Source organism: Nymphalis io, chromosome 1 (assembly GCF_905147045.1).
Source record: "Nymphalis io chromosome 1, ilAglIoxx1.1, whole genome shotgun sequence".
NCBI classification, from domain to species: Eukaryota; Metazoa; Arthropoda; class Insecta; order Lepidoptera; family Nymphalidae; genus Nymphalis; species Nymphalis io.
In genome coordinates this window covers 13,822,764-13,849,214 of record NC_065888.1, presented here as the reverse complement: position 1 = coordinate 13,849,214, position 26,451 = coordinate 13,822,764, and the positions used below count along the sequence as shown (strand labels likewise).

At 32.2% G+C, this 26,451-nt stretch overlaps 1 protein-coding gene across 1 annotated transcript in view; it reads left to right on the top strand.

Moving 5' to 3' along the window:
- Nucleotides 1–939: 939 nt before the first annotated feature.
- Nucleotides 940–26,451, top strand: part of LOC126770411 (transmembrane protein 205) — a 41,559-nt gene continuing 16,047 nt past the window's right edge. The window contains exon 1 of the mRNA XM_050489806.1: nucleotides 940–1,225. Within this exon, the coding sequence (XP_050345763.1) occupies nucleotides 984–1,225 (242 nt within the window). The 5' untranslated portion in view covers nucleotides 940–983. The remainder of the gene's footprint in view (nucleotides 1,226–26,451) is intronic.

The window sequence follows — 26,451 nt, the reverse complement described above, 5'->3', positions numbered from 1 at the left end:
GCATGTGTCTAATTTCACTGAAACTCTGTCAAATGTGTATTCCACCAACCCGCATTGGAGCAGCGTGGTGGAATAAGCTCCAAACCTTCTCCTCAAAAAGGAATAGGAGGCCTTAGCTCAGCAGTGGGTCATTCACAGGCTGTTAACTATAGATTACGTTTGATTTATATATATTATATAAAAACCGTATAACAAATGTTATACGGTTATTAACAATATATTTTATTAATTATTTTTATTAAACTATAACAAAACGAGACTAACTATTTTTATTATTATCACATTTCTTGATGATTCGAACGATTTCGCCGACGTTAAGCGTCGTAACTGCTCTGTTATGTCTACAGCTCAATAACTGGGCTATCTAACGCAAAACGATTTTTTTCAATTCAGACTGGTCCAGAGAAAGAAGGCCTACCTCCAGCAGTGAGATAATTACAGGCTGTTACCATTTTCTTTTTCTTTTTAACTTTAAAATTGAAACAATACAGAAGTATTGGTATTTTAATAATTATAAAGCGAGTAGTACCCACCCAGAAGACCCTGCACGAAGTGTCGCCACCATATAAGTAAAATAATATTGAATCATATTGAGTATGCGACACAGCAGGATTTTTTATATACTTAAAGTATTTCGTTTCTGCTTTCTCTCGTTCGCATACCTTATTTATTTATGTGTATATTGGTACTTAAGGTAATTAAAAATACATATTAGTACAGATAAGAAAATATAATCCACTTAGAAAAACACGTCGTAGGTAATTAAAATCATCAAAAAAACCCTTTTCGAAAACCTTACCCCGCTTTCCCTTTTATTGCTTTAGCCCTATCAGCCCTTACTAGTAAGCGAATATCGCTATCTGCGCAAGCGCCGCGTTATCGCGCGCAGAGTGGGGATAAAATTTACTAGACTTATATTCTCGTTCGCCGCTGCCACAGTCTCAATCCGACCCGTGTCCCGAACTGAACGTACCGCGTGAAAAATGTGTAATGTTTGCACTCGTGATGTTGCGACCGCGCCGGCGCCGGCTCCTGTCAAGCCGAGCAAGGCGATAGAACGTCTGAAGAAGAAGCATAATATCATCACAGACCCCACTGACGAAGAGAAGCAAAAGGAAGTGGAGTATCAGCCCGACCTGCTCGCTCTCTCGACCCAGTACTCCAAGCTGGCTTACGACATCTTCAAGCAAACTGTCGCGCGGTTCCAGGAAACGAAAGCCTACGCGTGAGTTTTATAAAGTGAAATTATATTCTAAGCGTTTGATAGGTGTTAATTAGTATCAATATATCGTATCCATGAATAGTTTAACATAAATATGCGATTTCCATACGTTTCCAACCATCCTCTTTCTTTTAATTAATACTTTCATGTATAGTTTAGATACCGCTGGATAAATGACGTTTATTAAAGTCAAGACTAAAGCCACCACATGGCCATTTTATCTGGGATCTTTTCGTATTTAATTAAAAATCCAGTAAAAAATATACATGGGAATCATATTTTATTTTGGAAATAAAAATACTTCAATATTAATTTATTATCACAAGCGACTTAGTCGTGTAGAAATAATATAAATTTAATTAAATATTTCACCGATAATATTCTGTTGCTTATTAAATATGTAAGTCCGGTTTTAAAAATCGAACATAAAGATTTTTCGTCTTCGTGTCCAGATATAATATATTTTACAAATGGGAGCGCTACTTGTGACGTATTGAAAGTAACGGCTCCCATTTAACTCGACAGCTTAAACGTGAACATATCAAATCGCTGTATAAACCAAGGTTGCGAGAAATCCGTTAAATGTTTTTACATTCATTGGTTACGCTTACTTCGTTCAATCGTGTTGGTTATTTTATTGCTATTTTTAAATAGAAATATAAATACAACATATGTCACAATCTTCTCTTTTGACAAGAAGAAAAATAAATAGAGAACGATACTTCAAATCGTAGATAAAATATTTTTATTCTAATAGCTTTTCGAATTACTTTTGAACCACATAGTAAAAAGAACCATTAGTAAAAAGATTCCAAAAAAAACTGAGTAGTTAATAATTAATAAAAGATACAAATTGGTATAAATTACATACAGTTTAAGTTACAGTTACATACTTACAGATAATTTCTATATTGCATTAAGTCTGTTATTATTATTTATTTATCTTTAAGGTACATCAACAAAAAATATCATCACCAACAAAATATTTATAGAAATAATAATAATAATGTCCTCCAGACCGATTTCGGCCACGGCGGCCAATCTCAAGAGAGATTAGTCAACTACGCAGGAGATATTATAGTGCAAAAGTGTGTGCGCAAACACAGGTGCACTCTCTATTCCCTAACTCTCATAATCCGATGGGCCGGCAATCCGATACGACCGGAAAGAGTTCAGGCTATTTATATCAGATAGTTTAAAGAGAGCATCTAACATATATAACAATTACGGACGTACATAGCACACAAATATAGTTAAACTAATTTATATTTTATAAAAATAGTTTTGGAAAATTATAAAAAAAGGGATAGAAAAATCACATAGGAACACAAGTTAACTATTCGCTTATACTTCAGCCAGTTATCGGAAAATATATCAATATTGTTAAGTTAAGCATTGCATACTTCCTTCGATCACTAGTTTTTATAGCAATCGAAGCATAGTTTGTTATATTCACGACACATCCTAGCATTAAGATATTACTATATTAGTTCTTGAGAATGGTTCGAAAAATATTTTTGACACAGGATTTCTTGTTAGTCTAAATATAAACGCATTAAAACAACTAATCGTTATATTACATATTGTCACGGCATATGTTTGTATACTCGTATATTTCAGAATATTTCTAAAAGAAAAATCATTTAAGTACATTATATTTGTTAATGGAATAATAATCGATTCTTTCCGATAAATAACGTTGTATGTGAAATGAAAGAGTAGCGCTTGACATTCAAGTACTTTTAAGTCTATTTGAATAAAAATATTTTGTGTGTGATTTGATTGAATTAAAATGACCTGACCTTACAGGGCCTGTCATTTTAGAATATATTTGAGTTGTTTTAGATTTGCAGTTACATATAATTAAAGTATTATTATTTTTCAAGCTTTTCAAAAACTTTATTGTATTGTTTTTGCTTAACTCACACTAACATAATGACCAAGATTGAGAAATACACAACAAAACTACACTGTAAAAAAAATAATTAAAATTGTACTTTTGTACATTGTTAATTGTTGTTCTAGAATTTAATGTTCTAATATTTCCGCTTTATTTAGAATAAACTGTATATTCGTAATATCAATTAAGTATTGATGATCTACATTTCTTTGAATGTAATATTATATTTTTCACTATTGAGGTCAAAGTAAACTTGCTCTAAATCTGTTTGTCATATCAATCAAAATATATTCTAAGAAAATACTTGCAATTAATGCTTGATTGAATGTACATTGATTCAGCGTAAAATTAATATCCCATTGCCTACTGTACTATTAAGGAAAACGCTTGGAGCTTATTCCACAGAGCTGCTCAAATCGAGTTGATGGTTGAATTTCATATCGACTTGACTTAATGTTAGATGAATGAATACGAGTAAACACTCGATGAACCAACGGTGATCAGGCTTATGTGTGCTGGGGTTCCACCCACTCATTCGTTATATACCAACAAACATCCACGCTTTATATTGCTGTATTATTGTTTGAATGATGAACGGTTATAAGTTTTTTACTCATCTTACAGTGCCGATGTCTATGGCCTATTCCAACCCAAGATGAAGTAAAGATAAAGAAAACTTACATTGACATAAATAATTCGCTTATTTCTCTGACATACTATGTTCTACCAGCAGTACTTGGTCAATATATCCTTATTTATAGTACAATATTATTTCATTCAACTACTTATTATATACGTTAGTTGTAAAATTTTTGTTGACATTTAAAACATTTTTTCACGTATCAAATGAAAATCGTAGATTATTCAAGATCTCGGCCAATGGCATCATGTAAACTCGATGTCAAATTAGTTTTTTTGTCTTGACTCCTTATATTGGAATAGGCTATAGGTGATCAAATGATAATCTAGGCCATTTTCTCATTTTGCAATAACAATTGTAAAATATATATTTATTTATATTTAATATCAATTGATTGTATCTAATGTCCGCTACTTAAAAGTAAAAGTTAACTTTAATACGACATTAGTGCTATTTAAGGCCGTTTTTCACAATATCCTTCTCGGCTTGAAATTAATATTCATCCTGTTATTTTATTCCTATAATAATGAACTGCGGTTACCTTTGCTGTGGTTCCAAAGAAATAGAGAAATGATTGGCTACATAATGATAACATTCACTAGAAAGATGAGAAATATTCAACTATAAAAATACGTGATCGTATGTTATTTTCAAATTGATTCGCAGACGAGATGAGCCCGTTAATTTATCTTTTTAAATTTCATTATAAATTGTAAATTGTAAATCAACCATTGGCATTATCACGATATACCTTGTGTATTAAAAGTGTTTACAATGTACATATATAAAAAAAGATATGTATTTAATTTCCTTTTTTCATCCGTATTAAAAATATCAACAGCGATGTTTTCATGTCAACATTTCAGTTATCTATCAGCCTTTTATCTGATACAGATATATCTTATATACAAAAATGAATGATTGTTCGTCTTTTACGCGTTCGTATATATATTGAGTTGAAACTATATAAAGTTGTTGACAATTGCGTGAATATTTCTAATGACATTGCAATCAATTTATAGTCAGTGTTTGGTTTGTGATATACTTCTCTTTTTTTTACAAATTTGACCAATATCAATAGCGAGCTGTGTAAGAGTTAATATAGTGATTAAGTATGTACGTTTACTCGAACCTGACCCGAGACTTAAACTAACCGGGACTAAAGCTTGCCACTAACATAACTAGGCACACGAATATATACAGTAGCTAAAAACGTGTTCGGTAAACATCACGCGAATATTAAAAAAAAACCGATAAATAAATGACAACCAACCAACAAAAAACCTACAATACAACCGGTATTGTAGGTTTTTTGTTGGTTGGTTTACGAGAACTACAGATTAATGTAATTAATAATGAATACGTTTCCGAGCGGAACAAAATAAAAAAATGGATGCTTAGAAATATTTATTCGAGACGGATTTTCTAAGCGTCAATTTTTCTCGAATTTTAATTAATTGGGAAAGATACTACTTTGTTACCACACGCTTCAAATAAATACGTCTCTACATCATACAGTTCGAATTAGCTTAACACCTATAAATTTTGCTTATCGACGGTTTAGTTAAACACTATCTTTATAATGTTATCGCTAAATAATTAGTCTATAGAATAATAGACATGATTCATAATACAATATAAATTGTAGTTCAGATTATTTTCTACTCACTGCATATAAAAACGAAAGTTATGTCAATCAAATTGATGAATAAGAAATTGTCTACTAATTAAGCTAAGCAATAATTAAAATTTAATAAGCTTTTTAATTAAAAATATTAAGAATGTATATTAACGTATCCCAGGACCTATTTCGGAACATAATCGTATATACCACATGGAAAAAAATCTGTTCACTCGTGCATACGTACACGTTTTTAATATGAATGATGACAGAAAAATAAAATTCATTCATTCATTCATCTACCATCAATAATGTTATATAATATAACTGTATACCACCATAATATTGCCTGTGTGCCATGTGCCATAATACGTTTATCAATGTTTTTTTGACAAAAATTAAACAATTTCTTTTGGAGCGCATATATAATGTATGTGGTGTGTACTGCCGTAACCGTAACAGCCTGTGAATGTCCCACTGCTGGGCTAAAGGCCTCCTCTCCTCTTTTTGAGAAGAGGGTTTGGAGCTTATTCCACCAAGCTGCTCCAATGCGGGTTGGTGGAATACACATGTGGCAGAATTTCAGTGAAATTAGACACATGCAGGTTACCTCACGATGTTTTCCTTCACCGTAAAGCACGAGATGAATTATAATCGCAAATTAAGCACATGAAAATTCAGTGGTGCTTGCCCGGGTTTGAACCCACGATCATCGGTTAGGATTCCCGCGTTCTTACCACTGGGCCATCTCGGCTCACCTGGGGGTCCTGGTCTCCTCGGTAAGTCGTATATACGTGTGTAAACGTATATACGACATGAGATGATTTCACTTTGACCAAGTGTGTACTGTATGTTTCCCAATTATAATAAAAAATAACTATATATATAATATAATAAGTCTTAACAAAATAATTATATTATTGCTTCCCATTTCCTATTAGTCGGTCGATTTTCCATTATTAATATGTAAATTACGTTACGTTTCGATATATATAAGTCGTATATAATAGCTAAAATTAAACGGAATTAAAATCTCGCTTGGCTAAAAGAAAATAAAATGACCAAACGCAAGACGGGCTTTATTATCGCAATAACGCAAGTGACAAAACTGCAATTTCTGAAATAATATTTTTGTTTTCGGCTCTCTGCCAGTGATTACACACACACACATCCAAGTTATATATATACCACTTAAAGATAACTTTAAGGTTAGGTAATATTTTACTATAGACAGACGTACTCATAGCCTACTCGATAAAATAAAATTATCATCTTTCAAGTTTTATTGATTTCATTTAAAAATTGTGTGTATGTGTGAATTTTACGTAATAAATATAACTGAATTGTATTATTAGTACAATCTACTCGTACAAAAAGTCGTTCAATTTCCATTAGCCGTATATCACATTAACATTTAAAGAATTACTAAATCCTGGCAAATTGTGGTTAAATAGTTCGAAATGATAAATTTTGCACCCACGAACTGCAATAAAAATACCTACATAGACCGTTAAAAAGATTCGTGATAAAAAAAACGCCATAAACATTTTATACTGATTCAGCATTGATCGTAAAACTTTTACGGAGTCATTGCATCGTTGCATGGAAATTAACATCAGAATAAACGCTGAAAATATCATATTCCACATGATAAAAGCTTTTTTGAGGTCTACACTCAATGACCCAGCGCGGTTAGATAGAGAGATAAACCATATTTATGAATATACAGTTGCTTTAATGCATATTTAATTCTCCATTTATGTCTAGAAACTTAACATACAACGACACAGCTCAGTCCAGAAACGAAGATGAATTAATAATACTATGAGCAGGAATTAGGGCGAATCCATGAATATAAAAATAACGAGCATGTATACTGTGCCAATCCTAATATTAAAAACGCGAAAATTTGTGAGGACGGATGAATATTTGTTATTCTTTCACGCAATAAATGCTGAACGGATTTTGATGAAATTTTGAATGGAGATAACTTACATATATATCCTTTCCTAACACAAAGGCCCTTCTCACGTTCTTCTCCCTTCACGCGTTCATAGCCGTGGACGGAAGTTAGTGCTTAATAAATATATAAAAGCTTTTATTTAAATTCTTCTGTTAGTATGTATGTCACAAAAGTAAATTTTAAACCAGTTTCCGTCATACATTTAAAATGAATTTATGCACACACTTTTGCTAGTTATGATATAATATAGTTTACACATGTATAAAAACATAACACAAATATAAAAAGGCAAATACAAAACAGTTTTATATAAATACCTTTTCCTTTCCTCTTCTGTTTGTCAACCAATTTTCTAGTTTTTTTTTTGGTTCGGTAGCTATTCGAGTAAAGTTAGTTTAGTTCTTTTTAGTAAGAACTTTTTAGTAAGAAAAAAAGTTTTTTTAAGTTTTTTGTGTCAGTGTTACCTAATTACAATTTTAAAAAATATTATCAACGAAATATTTTGGAAGCGGCCCAATCGTATGCGAAACGTCTAGGTGAACAATTCTTAAAATTAAATTTTAAATGATACGCTGTTGCCAAAGCACTGAGCATTATTACTGTATGCCTAAAATACTTGAAAACAATTTGAAAAACCACACAAACGACAGCACTTACGTTTTATTTTTATATGTATTGCAAATTATAATAACTACGCTGAATATTTCCGCTACATTTATTTGATTTAATGACGTTATGTACTTTCTTCAGTCGAAATGGCACAGTGGTAAAAACTCGTAAATCTTATCCGATGATTGCGAGTTCAAGCCCAGACAAACAAGCACCACTGTACACTATATTTATTTGCTCAATTTATTCCGAATATTCAAGAGAACATGAGTAAGACCTCATTTACTCTTAAGTAGGGCTTTATTTGTAGATTAGTTATACATGGTTTTTTTTTTTTAATAAAATAGATAGGCCGACGAGCAAATGGGCCGCCTGATAGTTATTGGTCACCAACGCCCATACATATTGCCAGTGTAATAATATTTTCCATCGTGTACATCGCTAATGCGCCACCGACCTTGGGGACTAAAATGTTATGTCCTTTGTGCCTGAATTTACACTAGCTCACTCACCCTTCAAACCGGAACACAACAATACCAAGTACTGCTGCTTTGCGGGAGAATATCTGATGAGTGGGTGGTACCTACCCAGACGAGCTTGCACAAAGCCCACTACCAGTAGGGCTATAGATAACATTTAAAATAATCTTGTAAATAAAATGATGTTACCAAGGATAATTCGAAATGGGTTATCTCGCGGTGCCTTGAAGTGTCTATTTGCAATCATCACAATGCGACTGGTCATCAAACAACAGATGTACTAAGTAACACAATATTATTTCCGGGAATACATCTCACTTATTTATTTATGGTTATCGCGTGTCGTATCTATATATTGACAATCTATTGTGATAAATATATGGAACGCGGAAATATTGTTACATATATCATGGAACTATATTTTAAACATAAATTGAGCATTTTTTTTTATAGAATAGGAAGGCGGACGAACATATGGGCCACCTGATGGTAAGTGGTCACCAACGCCCATAGACATTGGCATGTAAGAAATGTTAACCATCGCTTACATCACCAATGCGCCACCAACCTTGGGAACTAAGATGTTATGTCCCTTGTGCCTGTAATTACACTGGTTCACTCTCCCTTCAAACCGGAACACAACAATACCAAGTACTGCTGTTTTGCGGTAGAATATCTGATGAGTGGGTGGTACCTACCCAGACCAGCTTGCACAAAGCTGTACCACCAGTAAAGCATATGATTACTCAATTGTGCTTAAATTAAAATGTAACAGCCTGATGTAACACTGTCTATCTAATGCCTCCACTCCCTTTGAGGGGAAGGGTTGGAGCCTATTTCACCAAGCTACTCCAATGCGGGTTGATGATGCTTGCCTGGGCTTAATCTGATCTTTGGTATTTATCCACTAAGTGTATCCTTCTCGGTTTTTAATTATCGAACCTAATGATATTTTCAGACATTGTTATAATATTTATACAACAGTAATTTTTCAATCAATTTATATAAAGAAAGATAACATACTTTTTTTTTAAATTAAAAACAATAATATAAAAACAAAAACAAAATATATTATAAGTTTCGTAATACATACTGATTTTGTTAAAATGAACAGTTTTAGTGTTTCTTCTTTCTTTCTTTAATGATTGTCTCGTTTCGTAACGAGATCTGCTTTCCTACTCTATATTTTTTATCTCGCTCTTTATGACATTGTCATCAGAACGCTCATCATCATGCTTTGGCATTATTAAATGTGCAAAGAAAAAACAGAAAATATCTAAGAGCTATAAAAAAGGTCGTATTATTCAAATGATCTTCGATTTAAGGTTTTGCAATAATATTGTGACATACCCGATGATAAAATTCCTACGAAGACCATGGTTAAGTTTGCAACGGTCCAACGTGTTCGGAGACGTGTAAAATCGCACGTACGTACTAGCTATGTTTACACGGTGCTCTTGTTACTGTAATATCAGCTGCAATGTGCAGGAAATAATCTTGCAATAAATGAAACACCGATTGTTGAACGTACTTCGTGCGGCTCGCGTATAAAGTGCGCGTGCTATGTATTCATATGTCTATTTGTGTTTAAAAAAATATGTTGTGTTGGAATGTTAAGAAATTAATCGTAATCATTTATTTTAAACTAATTGTTGCCCGTTGCATGGCTCGGGTGTTTGATATAAAAAGTAGCCTACATCCTTCCTTGGGGTTCAAGCTTACCTCATACCAAATTAGATCCAATTCGGTTCAGTGTTTTAACCGTGAAAGCGTAACATACAGACAGAATTACTTTCGCATTTATAATATTATTATATAAACGTAGACATTAAAGAAAGATGTCTATAATACATTCTCTGTCAGATCTGTATGGTAAAGCCTGACACGGTGAGATGTTAGGACTTCTTTCGCATTTTTCACACAATCTCGCAATTTGCAACGCATTAATTATATTTGATAGTGATATTTTATTTACCATTTTATTTCCTTAATAAATTGATTTGTACATGCATATAAGTTGATCGATATTTTTGATGCTCCTTAACAAGATAAATCATGTGAGACAATTTAATTGAGGCTACGAGATTAAGCATACTAAGCGTTGAAATCTTGAAAGGAATATTTATTGCATTAATAAAAACTATATTAATAACCTATCCTACAAATACTGTACTGATTTTGACCCTTTAATTCAGCTGTACGAAGGTCGTTAAGCGTTCATTAATCTCAATTGAAACTTGCTGTTGGTTTTGAATGGCCGCTCCATTGTCACAATGTGTGTCGTTATCAGAAATTGTGACGTCACGTGTCCTACAATCTGAAGTACATGTGTAAAGATTAGTTAACAGTGAGAGCAATATACACACTTTTTAGATTGGAATATTATGTAGAGTTTTAAGTATAGCTCCTTTGTTTAAAGAGACAAAAACATATAAATATTCTTTTATAAACTTAAGCCGAGTTACGCGAATGAATAGTAAACTGCGTTGAATGATTGCGGGCTCAAACCTAGTTAAGTAATAAGTAAGTAAGTTCAAATTTAGAAAACCGCATAGACGCAGCTTGGTCAATTAAGCTCTTTTTTCTAAACAAGAGAGAACGTAAATTCCCAGTAATATTTACGAACTGTCAGTTTATTACTAGATGGAGTAAGCTATTTATAAAAGCAAAATCCATGTTTGCTTTATCTTCATACCTAAATGCTATATCTGATGGCCCGGCTATTGGCGGTTTTGGTTTTAAGGCGTTCTTCATTCTTTTGACGATAAAAAAAACTGAAAGTGCTATTATAGACCATTTATATATCTCCTGTTTTGACTCCGATGATTGATGAATATCACTAACGAATGGATAAAGAAACAGTTAGTTATTCACTCACATAAACAATGCTTCATCACGTTGACAATGCAAATCAAATAAAAATATATTATTCCAAGATTACAGTAATATTGTATAGGTGATAAAAAATAATTTCATTTTATATTTGTTTGTTTTCACGCTATATGAAAACAAATTACTGGTGGTAGGGCTTTGTGCAAGCTCGTCTGGGTAGGTACCACCCACTCATCAGATATTCTACCGCAAAACAACGTTACGTTAACGTTTGAAGGGTGAGTGAGCCAGTGTAATTACAGGCACAAGGGACATTATATCTTAGTTCCCAAGGTTGGTGGCGCATTGGTGATGTAAGCGATGGTTAACATTTCTTACAATGCCAATGTCTAAGGGCGTTTGGTGACCACTTACCATCAGGTGGCCCATATGCTCGTCCGCCTTCCTATTCTATAAAAAAAAAAATATATACGTTTAAGTAATTCGGTACGTCTTTTAGTAGTATTAAAGAATTAATGTTGATGGCTGAAATGTACTAACATAACATCTTTAACGAGAATGACCGGTTAAAATCCGGATATCATTGAGTTAAATCGATAAATGAAAACATCCTGAATAAATCTGTTGTTTGAAATTCTAAAACGTGAGTATCCACCATCGCCATGGATATATAAAAAAACCTTGGTTTTTGCTTTGTCAAGCGCTGGTACATTTACGATGTGTTACTTATATTGACTTTATTTTAATCGGTTTTATATGTACTTGATTTAATAATTGTAGTGTGACAACTGAAAATCAATGGTAGGTACTTAAGACAACTATACTTGAATAAATTATATTATGAAACATGAATTATATACGTATAATATATGAAGGAGGGAAAATGGACCACCTGATGGAAAGTGGTCACCGCCGCTCATACGCGCCGCACCAACAGCGTTATAAGAAATATATACCATCCCTTACATCGCCAATGCAGCAACAACCTTGAGAACTAAGGTGTTATATCCCTTGTGTGGTGTAACGCACATTGTGGTGCATCATTGATCGAAGGTGTTCGTCCCTCTAATCGTTAGTGCTCTCTTAAAGCAACAAAGGCTTACGTTTCAGTATTCGTTTCAGTTTTTTTTAACGAAGTTCCACAATAGTCTTGATTTTTTTTTTTATGATATATATATTATAGTCTTCATTGCCAGAAACATAAAGCAAGATAAATATTTCCTTGACAGCTAACGGATCTTATATCCTTATAAAAACTGTATCAGTTTTCCAAATTTCTTTTACTTTTAACAGAAGGATTGAGTTTCTCTCTGACACATTTATTTCTGGCATTGGACTGCATCACTTACGCGAAATAAATACTTCCTTGTAGAAAATCGATTATTACAAATAGACTATATTTATAAACAGGAAGTTAGTATAACATACATTTTCTATAGATATAAGCAAATGCTTAAAATTATTAAGTAAGTCAATTTTCCACCAACCCGCATTGGAGCAGCGTGGTGAAATAAGCTCCAAACCTTCTTCTCAAAAAGGGGAGAGGAGGTCTTTAGCCCAGCAGTGAGACATTTAAAGGCTGTTACGGTTACGGTAAATCAAATGTCTTAAAAAATATGGTAATATTTATATACCAAGCAAAGCTATGTCATATTATGGTACCCAGACGACTTTAATCCAGCGAAGATACATCTTATTATATATAAAAGGAAAATAGGCAAAGGTGTTGTCGGGGCTAAAAGTTACTGTAATTATTTTAAATTGCCAACAAATATTTTTATATTTTTTTGTTTTTACTGTTATTGTTGTTTTCATATCGATACGCACTGATACATATCATATTATCTGCGTAAAATACAAAGAACTATAAAGGCTTTGAAGATAAGTTTTGTGTTGCAAATGTACATATGTATCGACGGTTTGAATACAAGGTTACTAACTTATTATTTGAATAATTAAACATCAAAATATTTTAAGAAATTAAATTTGTATTTAAAATATTATAATTTTAAAATAAATAGAATAATAACGAAAGAAGACGTAAGTATATAAATAAGGATAAAGACACACAAAATGTTTTTTTTTCTTACCTTAAAAACCTCAGTGGCTAGAACATGTGAACCGTAATCGAAGATTAAGGATTTAAAACTTCTTACAAAAATTCTTAAAATAACATAAATAATATATATATAGCTTAGCGCAGCAGTAGGACATTTACGTGTTGTTAATTTACAGTATTAGATGGTCGAACCGTTGAGGGTTCAATCTCCTTGATTCTCCCAATCAAGTAAAGGTTATGGTATTTGCTATCAATGAAAAATAATTAAATAACTTAATAGAAGTTAATAGATGACGAAGCTGTCATTTAACTGGACTTCCTAAGTAATTTAAGTGAGTCTATTTCTGTAACCAGTCTATAACCATTTGTAATTATGCTAAGTAATAGCAATTTACAAATAGATTGAACGTTGGCGCCGACGTTTTGGTTACTGTTATATAATAATATACTTCTTGTATTTATTAATATTTAATAAAAAAACGAATAACTTATTGAAGCCATCTTGTTGATACAAACCATAGCAGATGATTTAATAGATAAATCGACAAATATTGTAAAGCTAAGAGAATTTGGTGAACATATTTATTTGAAAACGTAATTTTTTTAGAGTAACTTAGGTTAGGTGACTAACTAAAGTTTTTAACAATAAAATATTGAGCGAGAGGAGTAATAACTTGAAATGTTCCTAATAAAAGTCACGTACATAGGCAATTTTTTGCGCCATTAAGCGCAAACTATATAACAGTAAGTATATAGATAGCTCATGTATATAAGCGATAATGAAGATATGATCATAAGACTGCGAAGACAGATAAACCACGCAGATAGTTGCTGCTCGTAGCTGTTGTGGCTTCTTTTACTTATTATGTTAACTTTATTTAAATGACTCGAAAGTTTAATTCAAGGTTAATTCATTGATATATATAATTTTAAATTGATATTTTTTATATACTTTCGCCTAACGTATATATAGTGTTATGCTTAAATCTACTATTAGACATTCGATAGTAAATAAATATAATTACGAGGCAAAAAAAACTTTTTTTTAATACTGGCAATTAAGTGAAATATATTTATCGAAGTCTAGACTCTATCATTTCAATAGGATAATTTTCCCGGTTATGATAATCACATGGGTTTTTTAAACATGAAAGAGTGTGTCCATGAGAATTCTTACGCAATAGTTCTATAATGTTCTAATATGAAAACCCCTATATCTGATACCTATATGTCAAACATATCAACAGTTTGACTTTATGTATAAAAAAAGCAAAGGACATTAACATCTATTCTAACAACAATAGGTATAAAATTGGATTGCACCATTAATCAACGTTAAGACAGATAAATTATCTTATCCCAAATTGATTGACACGTTAAACGATAAGGTTTTTCTGGGTGGAACAGTTTCCTAAATCAAAGTCCAATTTAAAAGAAACAATGTTGTGATTTAACTTTATCTCAACACAGCGTATTACGATGCCTCTGAGGGGGGAGGGTTTGTAGGGCCCTCATAGGCCAAATGCTACTGCACTCTCATCAATTGCTGTAGCGCCAAACATTCATATTCCGTAATGCTGCGTTCCTGGTTGACGTGAGGGAGAGCCAACGTAATTAAAGGCAAAAAGGGTATTTATACTTTTGCTTCTTGCCGGTATCTATGAGCTAAGGTAACAAGTTACCTTTAGATGGACCATTCACTCGAATGCCTTCCTAAAATAAATAAAAATTGTTCGTTCCACTACTGGACTAAGTCACTATCTCTCTAAGCACGGAGACAAATCGTTATGACAAAATATCCTTCAGCGATCATATATTATTTTAATAATATTATAAAGCAAAATCGTAACATTTCTTACACAACCTTGGTAAGTCTCTAAACAGATTTCGGTGACGTTCGTTGACATATTTGATAACCGAAATCGATCATAGCATTTATTTAAAAACAAAATATAAGTTTTTGAAAAATTACAATATTAAAAATGTAATTGAGAACAAATTGAATTTAAAAATCAACATCTCAGAGTATGAATAATAAAAGTTTAAAACTTTCTTCAAAAGAAATCAATGATGATTTAAATGAAAATGTCTATGCACTGATAAGAAATGCGCCTCGTGTTACATACAGCTGTTCATTATCATTATTGTCTGTTCCGAATAGTCAGTGATGCGTGTTATCAATAAAAACTTCGAACGTATAAGATTATTGTATTGATTTTTTTATTAACATTACAAGTAAAAAGTGTATTGTTTCATGTTTATGCGGCTTTGATACCTAAATAATAAATAATAATAATATTAAATACAAGGCGAGGGCGGCTAGTGCAGAACGTTTTTCCCGTCTGTACTGGCCGTCGTCGCGTTTGGACTCTACTATCACTTACCATCAGGTGGAGTAGAGTCATTTGCCCTCCCGGCGAATATAAAAAAAAATAGTCGGTTACAAGAAACGAATTATAATTAAATATTTTTAATTAATATTGTCTCTCATCATATTTCCGACAGCACGGCCGAATCTCGAAGGAAATACTAGCGCAGGAGTTTTATTATTATAGTACATAATGTACAAACACAGGAGCTGACTCTCAATTTCATTATCCAAGGGTTAACATGTTTCAAATTAATTTCGTATTAACAAATTTATGTCAGATGGTTGTTTTAAACTATACAAAAGAAGAAATTAGTTACTTAAAGAAGAAATAGCTTTGAATTCTTACGCCTTACATAGGCCAATCGAAGTATTCAATTATAAACATTATGGTTCAAATAGGAATTCCAGAGCAATCTACAAATATTACCGAGCAGTTTGCGTCATAAATCATAGGACTGTGACATTTTAAACAGCGATAAGTTATACGCGAGTTTAGCTTTTCTACATGTGTTCTCTAACAATAGAATAGTATTGCTTCTGCAAAACGAGGTCGCATGACTGCATTCTTAGAAATGCACGTGGATAGCGAGTATATTACGTGATTGTGTCGTCACTAGAACGTCGTTTACTATCCTCGATTAACTGTCTCTTTGGTGGCAAAACGCAGCAGACCCTAATGCCTTTAGTTCTTCAGTCGGAAAGTGCAAAACGGAGTTTGTACGCTAACAGTGGTGAAACTCACGTGCCCTGAGAGCATTTGAAGTCACTGGCCATGAAACTATCCAATGGTGTCGGATTGGGCCACCTTTAAGATCCGAGTAACAATATAAAACAACCACATTACTATAACGAAATTGTCGCCGAAGTTTCGCAAAAAAATACACACGAACCTTAAAGAGACCTGTTAAAGTTAGTCAAAAAATCTGGGACTGAAAATATTGGATATTCTAAGTAAGCTACAATTTCGTCCTCATTTGTATTTTTTTTAATTGTTTGTTTTTCCCTTGAACTTATATAATAACTTAGTTAGTATCAGGTATTTAAGATATTCATTAATTTCAGAACACCGTTCTCTTTTAAACGTATCGACTTTCTATATTACGTTTAAATGTCAAATTCCACTTTGTCGTTTGTAATAAAATGCATATGAAATTTATATGTAATACGAGAAACAATTAAAATATATTAACGAATGAGTGATAGCCACTTATTTAATCAGGCCATGGACAATATTACAGCAATGAGCGAATTACTTGATAGCCTTTAGAATACTTCTTAAAAATTTGAATTACATACACTCTTAAGACGGTGGAAATCACAATTAGCAGTCTATCTCAATATTCCTTAATAACAAATTATTAAAAGAACAATATTGATATAATATAAATCCACCAAAATGGTAGTTAATCTTTCGTCAATTTAACGATTCAACTAGAAGACGAAGGAACAATAATGTGTTCAAACATTACTAGTTTAAAATGAGACTATAACCAAAATTTACTAATATGGAATAAGGATACAGTAATACTTTAAAAATTTAGTTATATCCTCGTTATATTTAGAACTTTCGCAAATTAACCTAATTCAATATTTTATTCATTAGCAGAGCAAGGAAAGTGAGTACTATATCAAGAATCGAAATAGTCGCAAATCCTTTTGTCTGAATGATAGTATTTTATTTATTATTTAACTGATGCGAAACATTTGGTTTCTTTTTTTTTTTTTTGTTTTGACAAAACAAACATCGAAAATCAAGAATAATGATGGTTTTGAATCTAAACTTTTGTAATAGACAAGTAATTAGTGTAAGGAATAAGTCAAATCTTAAAAAAGTTCTGAATTGTCTATGGTGATGATAAGTTAACTCAGTGACAATTAACGCGTGTAAATATAAAGATGTATAAATAAAGACTAGAGACATATTGTAATAATAATATAATTAGATCCCCTAGTGAAAGCTGTTCTAATAGAAAAATTACCCTTTTTGTTTTGAATCCTCTTTTATGTATTAAAAATAAAAAGAACACGAAGAAAAAACATCCAATTCAAAAAATATATTGTAATCAACACTAAGTTGCGATAAAACAATAAATCGATTCCAATGAATTCCCAAAGAAATCGTATCCGAGAACTGTATTGTAAATACATTTTGTTTTATCACTTTTTTATATCTGACGTCAATCTTGATATTAATAGTCAAGTTGGGTTTTAACATTTTATGTCTTAAATGAGAAAACTCATTACATGTTTACTACTAAATGCTATTTATTGATTACTATAAATGTTTATATGTACAGTACAGTACAGTAACAGCTTGTGAATGTCCCACTGCTGGGCTGAGGCCTCCTCACCTTTTTGAGAAGAATGTTTGGAGCTTTTTCCACCACGCTGCTCCAATGCGGGTTATTGAAATACACATGTGATAGAATTTCAGTGAAATTAGACACATGCAGGTTTCCTCACGATGTTTTCCTTCACCGTCAAGCGCGAGATGAATTATAAGCACAAATATAAATTAGTGGTGCTTGCCCGGTTTGAACCCACGATCATCGTTTAAGGTTCACGCGTTCTAACCACTAGGCCACCTCGGCTTATTATAACGTTTATATGAATTAATAAGAATAAGTAGCAGCCGAAGGAGAAAAAAGGAAGGGAAGTTTATAATCTATACATATAATACAAATATAACTGTTCGCTGTCTGTACATTAAATATTTATGAGTCTTTTCTGCCGAGCCGAGATGGCCCTGTGGTAAGAACTGAGAAGCCGAGATGGCCCTGTGGTAAGAACGCGTGAATCTTAACCGATGATCGTGGGTTCAAACCCGGGCAAGCACCACTGAATTTTCATGTACTTAATTTGTGATTATAATTCATCTCGTGCTTTACGGTGAAGGAAAACATCGTGAGGAAACCTGCATGTGTCTAATTTCACTGAAGTTCTGCCACATGTGAATTCTACCAACCCGCATTGAAGCAGCGTGGTGGAATAAGCTCCAAAACCTTCTCCTCAAAAAGAGGAGAGGAGGCCTTTAGCCCAGCAGTGGGACATTCACAGGCTGTTACGGTACGGTACGGTTACGGAGTCTTTTTCTTCTTTTTTCTTTTAACTTTTATCGGGGGCCTTAATCAACGTAATAGTACCTATAACAATTATTGTTAGAATTTTTATCTGTTTGTTTGTGCGTTTGTGCACGCTAATCTTAGAAACGGCTTAACTGATTTGAGTGCAGTTTTCACTAATGTGTTGTGATAAACTTTACTTAAAATTTAGTATTTGTTTTATTTCAATGGGTGTATAAATAAAAAAGTTATGATATTTGAAAGAATCACGTCAAACATTTATTCGATAAAAGTGCTTGGATGTAACTTAAGCTACCTATAAAAAATAGTCTGTACTACTGTAATACTAATATCTCACTAAAATAAAACTAAAAATGTTGTATATACTGTAGTACTATAAGTCTACTCTTAATGATTTATTTAAGTTATACGTGGGTAAAACTGCGGGCACCGCTAGTTAATAATATATTTCAAAAACTTGTTTCAAACAAAAAAATTAACAAATTATAAAAATAAAAAAGTGAGTGCAAAAAAACTAATAAGCAAAAAATCCGACCAAGTATTCAGTATTTTGTTTTTTTTAATCATTTTTAGCCAATTCTAGAAAGGAATGGCGCCAATGTCAATTATAAGCTTTGTATACTGGATTTCTGAATTAGGCTATAATCCAAAAAATAACGCACGATTGTTAAATATAAAATAATCAAAGTTTATTTTTACACGTTAATGCTTATAGGAGTTCGAATATAATATACGGTACATTATTGCAATTCACTCCCATTTTAAAACACTGGACCGGTTTTTTACACTTTTTATCGGCGCTTGTTTTTAGTGTATTGCATTTATTTTACGCGAAACGTTTACGAGTTGAATTGTTCTGTTTGAATGCATTCGAATTTTGTAAATTTTTCGTCGTAAAACCCCGTTCATATGAGTCCTCTTACTGGCAAATTGTAGCAACAAAATCGATTTAGTTTAATTTTCTTGTCAACAACAAATGTTTGTAAACTAAAATCGAACCGTGTGAATACGGTATCACAAAATTTGCTTTTAAATTTTTGTACGTGTGATAATGTTTTCAAATCAATACGATTTTTTTACTGCTTTACTTTTTTTTGCTGAAGTCTAAATTTCAACATTTTTGTAATATGAATATGTATAGGTATATATGCTTAATTACTTTTTTCCTACAACAATGTTAAATTATAACCCCGCCGGGTGACTCTGTAGAGGCCACTAGGGCCAACAGCAATACACAAACCGAAAACAAAAAAAAAATATATACAACAAATTAGATTAAGAATACCCACCGGTATTAGTAAATTTTTAATCTAATTTGTTTTTTTTTTTCGTTTCAAAATTTTTATATTTACTTTTATGATTAACGTGTATTTCTCATATTAAGTAAATTGTATTGTTTTTGAGCAATAAATGTCTTAAACCGTAAACTGTATACGTTTACGTTTATTAATAATGTAATAATATGTAATAGTAATACTATATATGTATACAGTTTAAAGGTTAAATATATTCCACTTTAAAGCCGCCAGCTCACAGCCGAACACAGATAATATACGCGCCAATTTTATATCTCAAAGCAGCTGTAATTTTAAGAGTGGCAACTTTACAAACTGATAATAAATAAATAGTGTATCTTTTAATAAATCTTTCAGATCTGTGATGTTTTACAGATTTTTTTATTCGAAATATAGCATGATACTATCAATGCAATTTTAGGAATCGCCCAACCGAAGTGCGGGAGTTATTTATGTATTTTTATTCCCCATCAGACACTAATTGGACACGTAGCCGCCTTCTGTCTGTTGGATCCATACAAAATACTGCATTGTACTATAACCACAATTGCTAAGCAATTGTGGTTATAGTACAATGCAGTCTTATGAACTATTTCACTTTGTCTTACTTTTTACGTGTTGCATACGATCATAAAAATTCGCTTATAATCATAATTGTCTCTCAATTTGAATGCGGTATCCTTTTGAAATATCGCTCATTTATTTCGACTTCGCAATAAATATCGTGTGATAGAATCAGTAATGAGAATGTACCTCTATGTAATTGCACACCTTGTATATAATTGAATGCCGATAAAATATCACAAATATATATAATAATACTATAGAAAATATACGACATTATTTGCGGTCTTTACAGTAGTAACTAGACCTGTTTATGAAACAGGCCTTTCCATATTAATTTAAAAAAAAGTTTATGAAAATCAATTCAGTTTTTGGCGTTAATGAGAATGACTTAATAATGTTATCTTGATTATAGTTTAGCCGTAGTTAAGCCGAGATGGCCCAGAGATAAGAACGCGTGAATCTTAACCGATGATCCTCGGTTCAAACCCGGGCAAGCATCACGGAATTTTCATGTGCTTAATTTGTGATTATAATTTATCTCGTGCTTTACGGTGAAGGAAAACATCGTAAGAAAACCTACATGTGTGAATACCGAAATTCTGCCACATGTGTATTCCACTAATCCGCATTGGAGCAGCATGGTGGAATAAGCTCCAAACCTTCTCCTCAAAAAGGGAGAGGTGGCCTTAACCCAGCAGTGGGACATTCACAGGCTGTTACTGTTTATGAAAATCAATTCAGTTCTTAGTGTTAATAAGAATGACTTAATTATGTTATCTTGATTATGGTTTTAATTATCAAAAAAAATATTTAGTATAAAAAAATATTGAAACCGCTGTAATGTCAGTGATTAATTACCTTCTCGCGGTAAATAATATTTTTACAATTAATACTAATAATTATAATATCATTGAACTAAAATTATAATCATCATATTTTTATAAACTTATTTAATTTCACATATATTTGCGGGTTAAAGTTTTTAATGGAATTATTTTAAAACAATTAATTTAATTATTTTTGCACGCGCAATTTTGGCGGGACGTCGTTGGCTTTTATATAAAAAATATTCTAACTATTCATTATTAGCTTGAATATTCTATGATTTTGATTAATTGTATATATATTTTAATAGCACATATATGATAAGAATCATTTAAGTTATATAAACAGAAAAAGTGACAAATTCACTACCCTCATTTCAAACTCATTGTTTTTTTTTCTCTAAATAAAAACTGCAGAGTTATAACCGTACACAAATCGCTTCATAAAAATATCTACGAAACACATAAAAAAGGCCGAACCGATAATAAACCTCCTTTTTGAAGTTGACCGAAATTAATTTCAGTTGATAATTTAAGAATGGAATATTTTTGTACTCCGTAATAATAAGAACAAATCTTGATTATCTACATTCGAGATGTGTTCTATATATAAAAAACCTTTTTGTGTTAACGTGTCACTCAAACGTACATATATAACGTTGCACATAAATTTTACCTTAAACTTCAATTATACTAATATGTATTAACGTATATTATCTAAGATTTACAAACGTAAGCGTGTAATTTATTGAATATTACGAAACTGTGACGTCACGAAATGACCTTGCAAGACGCTTTCTGTCATCGAACTACAAACAATTATTAGCTTAGCGACAATTTAACTATGTAACGAATATTTAAAAAGACATGCTAAAATTAATTCTATTTATTAAAACATAAGATTTAAAATTGAATGTCTATATTGAAATCTTGGCTGAAGTTCCTAGCTGTCTTTTTTCACAATTTAAATAATTTTCAAGAAATCGGAAGCAACATTTGAGTAACGAAATTGCTGTGACATTGTGTTAGCCACAAATATCAAACAAGCGTGCTAAATAATATCAATTTGTAACTTAAATACAAATTTATAAAATTGCGAAAATAATTTCATCATTAACAACGACGTGTAAAATAGCCATAAATTAACAAGTATATGATATGACAAATACCGCTAGTAAAGAATTTTTACATATTTTATATATCCTCCTTCTTAAGTCCACGCGAGCTGGTTCTCGATGTCACCGTCTAACTGTGACATCAATTCCATCGCGCACAAAGAAATTTGGCAACTCCTTTCTTTGTCGCACTACCAAAAAATGGAATTCCTCACCAGCTCACGTGTTCCCCTCCTCTTACAACCCGGGTTCCTTCAAACGAGGCGTGAAGAGGCATCTTGCGGGCCGGCAAGGCGGGGACGACTAGTACAGAACATTCTTCCCGACTGTACTGGCCGTCGTCGCGTTTGGACTCTACTACCACTTACCATCAGGTGGAGTAGAGTCATTTGCCATCCCGGGGCATATAAAAAAAAATATCTTTTATAAAATCCGGTCTACGTGTATTCGTAATTATTCTTCTCTTACAGGGCCGATTGTTTTTTTTGTAATTGATTGTTCTTAGCTATAGTTTGACCCGATATTATTTCTCAAAATTACATTCCAAATTTTTATATCTATATTTTTTCGAATTTATTACACCAAAAAACACGTTGTATAATCCTTAATTTTCAGCCATAGCGCCTCTAAATATATATATTTTTATTCATCACTCTTTGGTTTCATGTGCTTAATTTCTGTTTATAATTTATCTCGTGCTTTTCGGTGAAGGAAAACATCGTGAGGAAACCTGCATGTGTCTAATTTCATCGAAATTCTGCCACATGTGTATTCCAACAACCCGCATTGGAGCAGCGTGGTGGAATAAGCTCCAAACCTTCTCCTCAAAAAGGGAGAGGAGGCCTTAGCCCAGCAGTGGGACATTCACAGGCTGTTACTACTACTACTCTTTGGTTATGAAATTATTTTGTATAAAATCTTTATCTTATCTGTGCAAAGTTGGGACGGGCCGCTAGTATTTTATAAAACATCTACGCTCCTTAATTTCAAGCAAAAGAGACACACTTGTCTCACATTCTATAACCTAAAGTGTAGACATTCTATAACATATAGGGTCATTGACCTACTGCCTATACTCTATGGGTAAACAATTTATTGAAATACATCACTTCTTTATTTAATGGTCCTTTATTGTTTATGGTTATACAATCGAATATAATATAAAAAGTGGATATCATGAAATGAACTCGTAACAACGCCGAATGCAACAAACCGTCGCGTCGGTTCATAATAGCAATACATTTTTTGAAAACAAATTTATTTGCCTTTATAATTTAATTCTTAGTAAGACTATTTTTATATATATATTATTATATGTACAGACATTTATATAAAATAAAAAATTAAAATTAAAAAAAAAAACAAAATACACATTACAAATTTAAACCAAAAACACGTCTAAAAGATTGTCCTGTGACATTGCACCCAAGACGCTGGCACTATTGCCTCTCTGCACCGCTGATTATAATGCCTTTAATAAATGGATTAAAGCAATATATTTTTCTATAATTATTTAATATTTTAAATAAAAGTCTCAATTATATTTACCTAATAATAGCTATTGAACCCAATATGTGCATAGTAAAGATATAGAATGTTTTAATAAAAAATATTTTGAGTCCCTGTATATAACATAATTAATGTCCTCCAGACCGATTTCGGCCACGGCGGCCAATCTCAAGAGAAATTAGCCAACTACGCAGGAGATATTATAGTGCTCGTGTGTGTGCGCAATCACAGGTGCACTCTCTATTCCCTAACTCTCATAATACGATGGGACGGCAATCCGACACGACCGGAAAGAGTTCAAGCGCAGGCCCAAAGGCATTACCTGCTTTCCGAGGCACGGGAATGTACACACTTCTAATTTCCAAACTCCGAGGTCTGAGAATTTTCTGACAGTAAAAGCCAATTACTTTTTATTGTCCCGCCTGGAAATTGAACCCTGGACCTCCGGGTCTGCGGCCTTACACCAAGCCACAAGACCAACGAGGCTGTAAAATATAACTTAATAGACACAAATACTATAATTATTTAAATATCTCACGACTCATATATCAGCTATCACTGGCAATCTAGTAAGGACTTTGTCCCGCACTTGTTATGTTTAATTACTGAGTTACGATTGCATGTATGACTTATGATCATAATAGTGATAATATACACTGTGTACTGTATTTATGATATAAAAACTTTTTTTTATTAAATTGGTATACGGACCACCTTTCATAGATATTTTCGTTTTCCAAAAATATTAACCGTTCCTTACATACACGCCACGCCACCTTAAGAACTTAGGTGTTATGTCCCTTGTGCCTGGCAACATTGGCTCACTCACCTTTCAAACCGGAACACAACAATACTATAATATAATAATATATTAAATATATAATATAACAATACTATAATATAATAATATATTGCTGTTTAGCGGTATATGAGTGGGTGGTACCTACTGCCGGGCTTTCACAGAGCCCTACCACCAAATAAACTGTATTAGAACTCGATACATATAATATTATTTTACAAACATATTTCTATTTGTCACACATAAAACATTCATGTTATTGTCACATTGCCAAGTTAAAAAATTGTAATTTTTTTTATATATATTTAATATGTTGATATAATGTACAGAACTATAAAATAATTCAAAAATTCACTGTCACCAATCAGTAACATAAATACTGAATTTCACTCATACTTCCGATATTCCTATTTTCCAAATAATATAATGATACCCGTTAATGTAACGGTGACAGGAGGGCTGGTTCATTTATCGCCCTAAGAATCGGAATTGCGATTTAACGGAGAAATGCTGCTAGCATTCTTGCCCCATGGAATGGTGTCGCAATCGTTATTTGCTGTACAAATAATCTATTATAATTTTGTATTATTTGTTTATATTTATTTGTCATCAATGTAAATAACTGTATTAAAATATTTTAAATAATTTGTTGTTAGGACGTTGAGATATTAGAGTATTTATTAACTCAAAAACAATGTATTATTTGAATTAAAAAAAAAAAAACTTAACTTCAAATCAACACGAACAAAGCCGCAGATATTAGTCGCAAGGAAAATTTGCAAAACAACACGTGTTTTGTCACAAACCGTCGTATCAAATTACAATCAAGTCGTAAGTATCAAGACGGCGGCGCCAAATCGTTACCGCAATCAACGGGTACCGTCTGACGCATATATTGCAATAGTATTGTTCGTCCGCGTTATAGGTAGGGGAAAATATTGGTGTTGGGGGAGAAGCTGTTATGAAAAGTAGCCTATGTCCTTCCTCGGAAATCAAGCTTGCTTCGTACAAAATTTCATCAAAATCGGTTCAGTGTCGTAGCCGTAAAAGCGTAATACACAGAGTTACTTTCGAATTTGTAAAAGTAATAAGTTAGGTTAGGTTAGATAGATATTGTCAGTAAACAAGGAATAATAATCGTAATTATACAGATATCTAATATTACAAATGTTTTATGCAACGTTTTTACATTATCCTAACTAAATGTTATGTTAATAATCAATTGTTTCTAAATTTGCTGAACCAAACGAAAGATATTTCGTTTTTTTTTAAGTAATACCGTTACTGCGTCTATAGGTGTTTTAAATATCACCTTAAACTCAACAATAATTTATTTAATAAAATAAAATTCAAAAACGACAAATAAACCAAATATATATAATAATTGCTCTGCAAGTTTTTACTTTGTTTTATAATATAATCTTAATATTTAATGAATAAATTATACGTCCGAGCGCTACTACAAGCCATCAAATAACAAATAATAATTATAATTATTTCCAAGTAACAGTAAAATGTATAAAGTTTAAACTCTCCTGTTATTTCAAATACAAAATATAATAT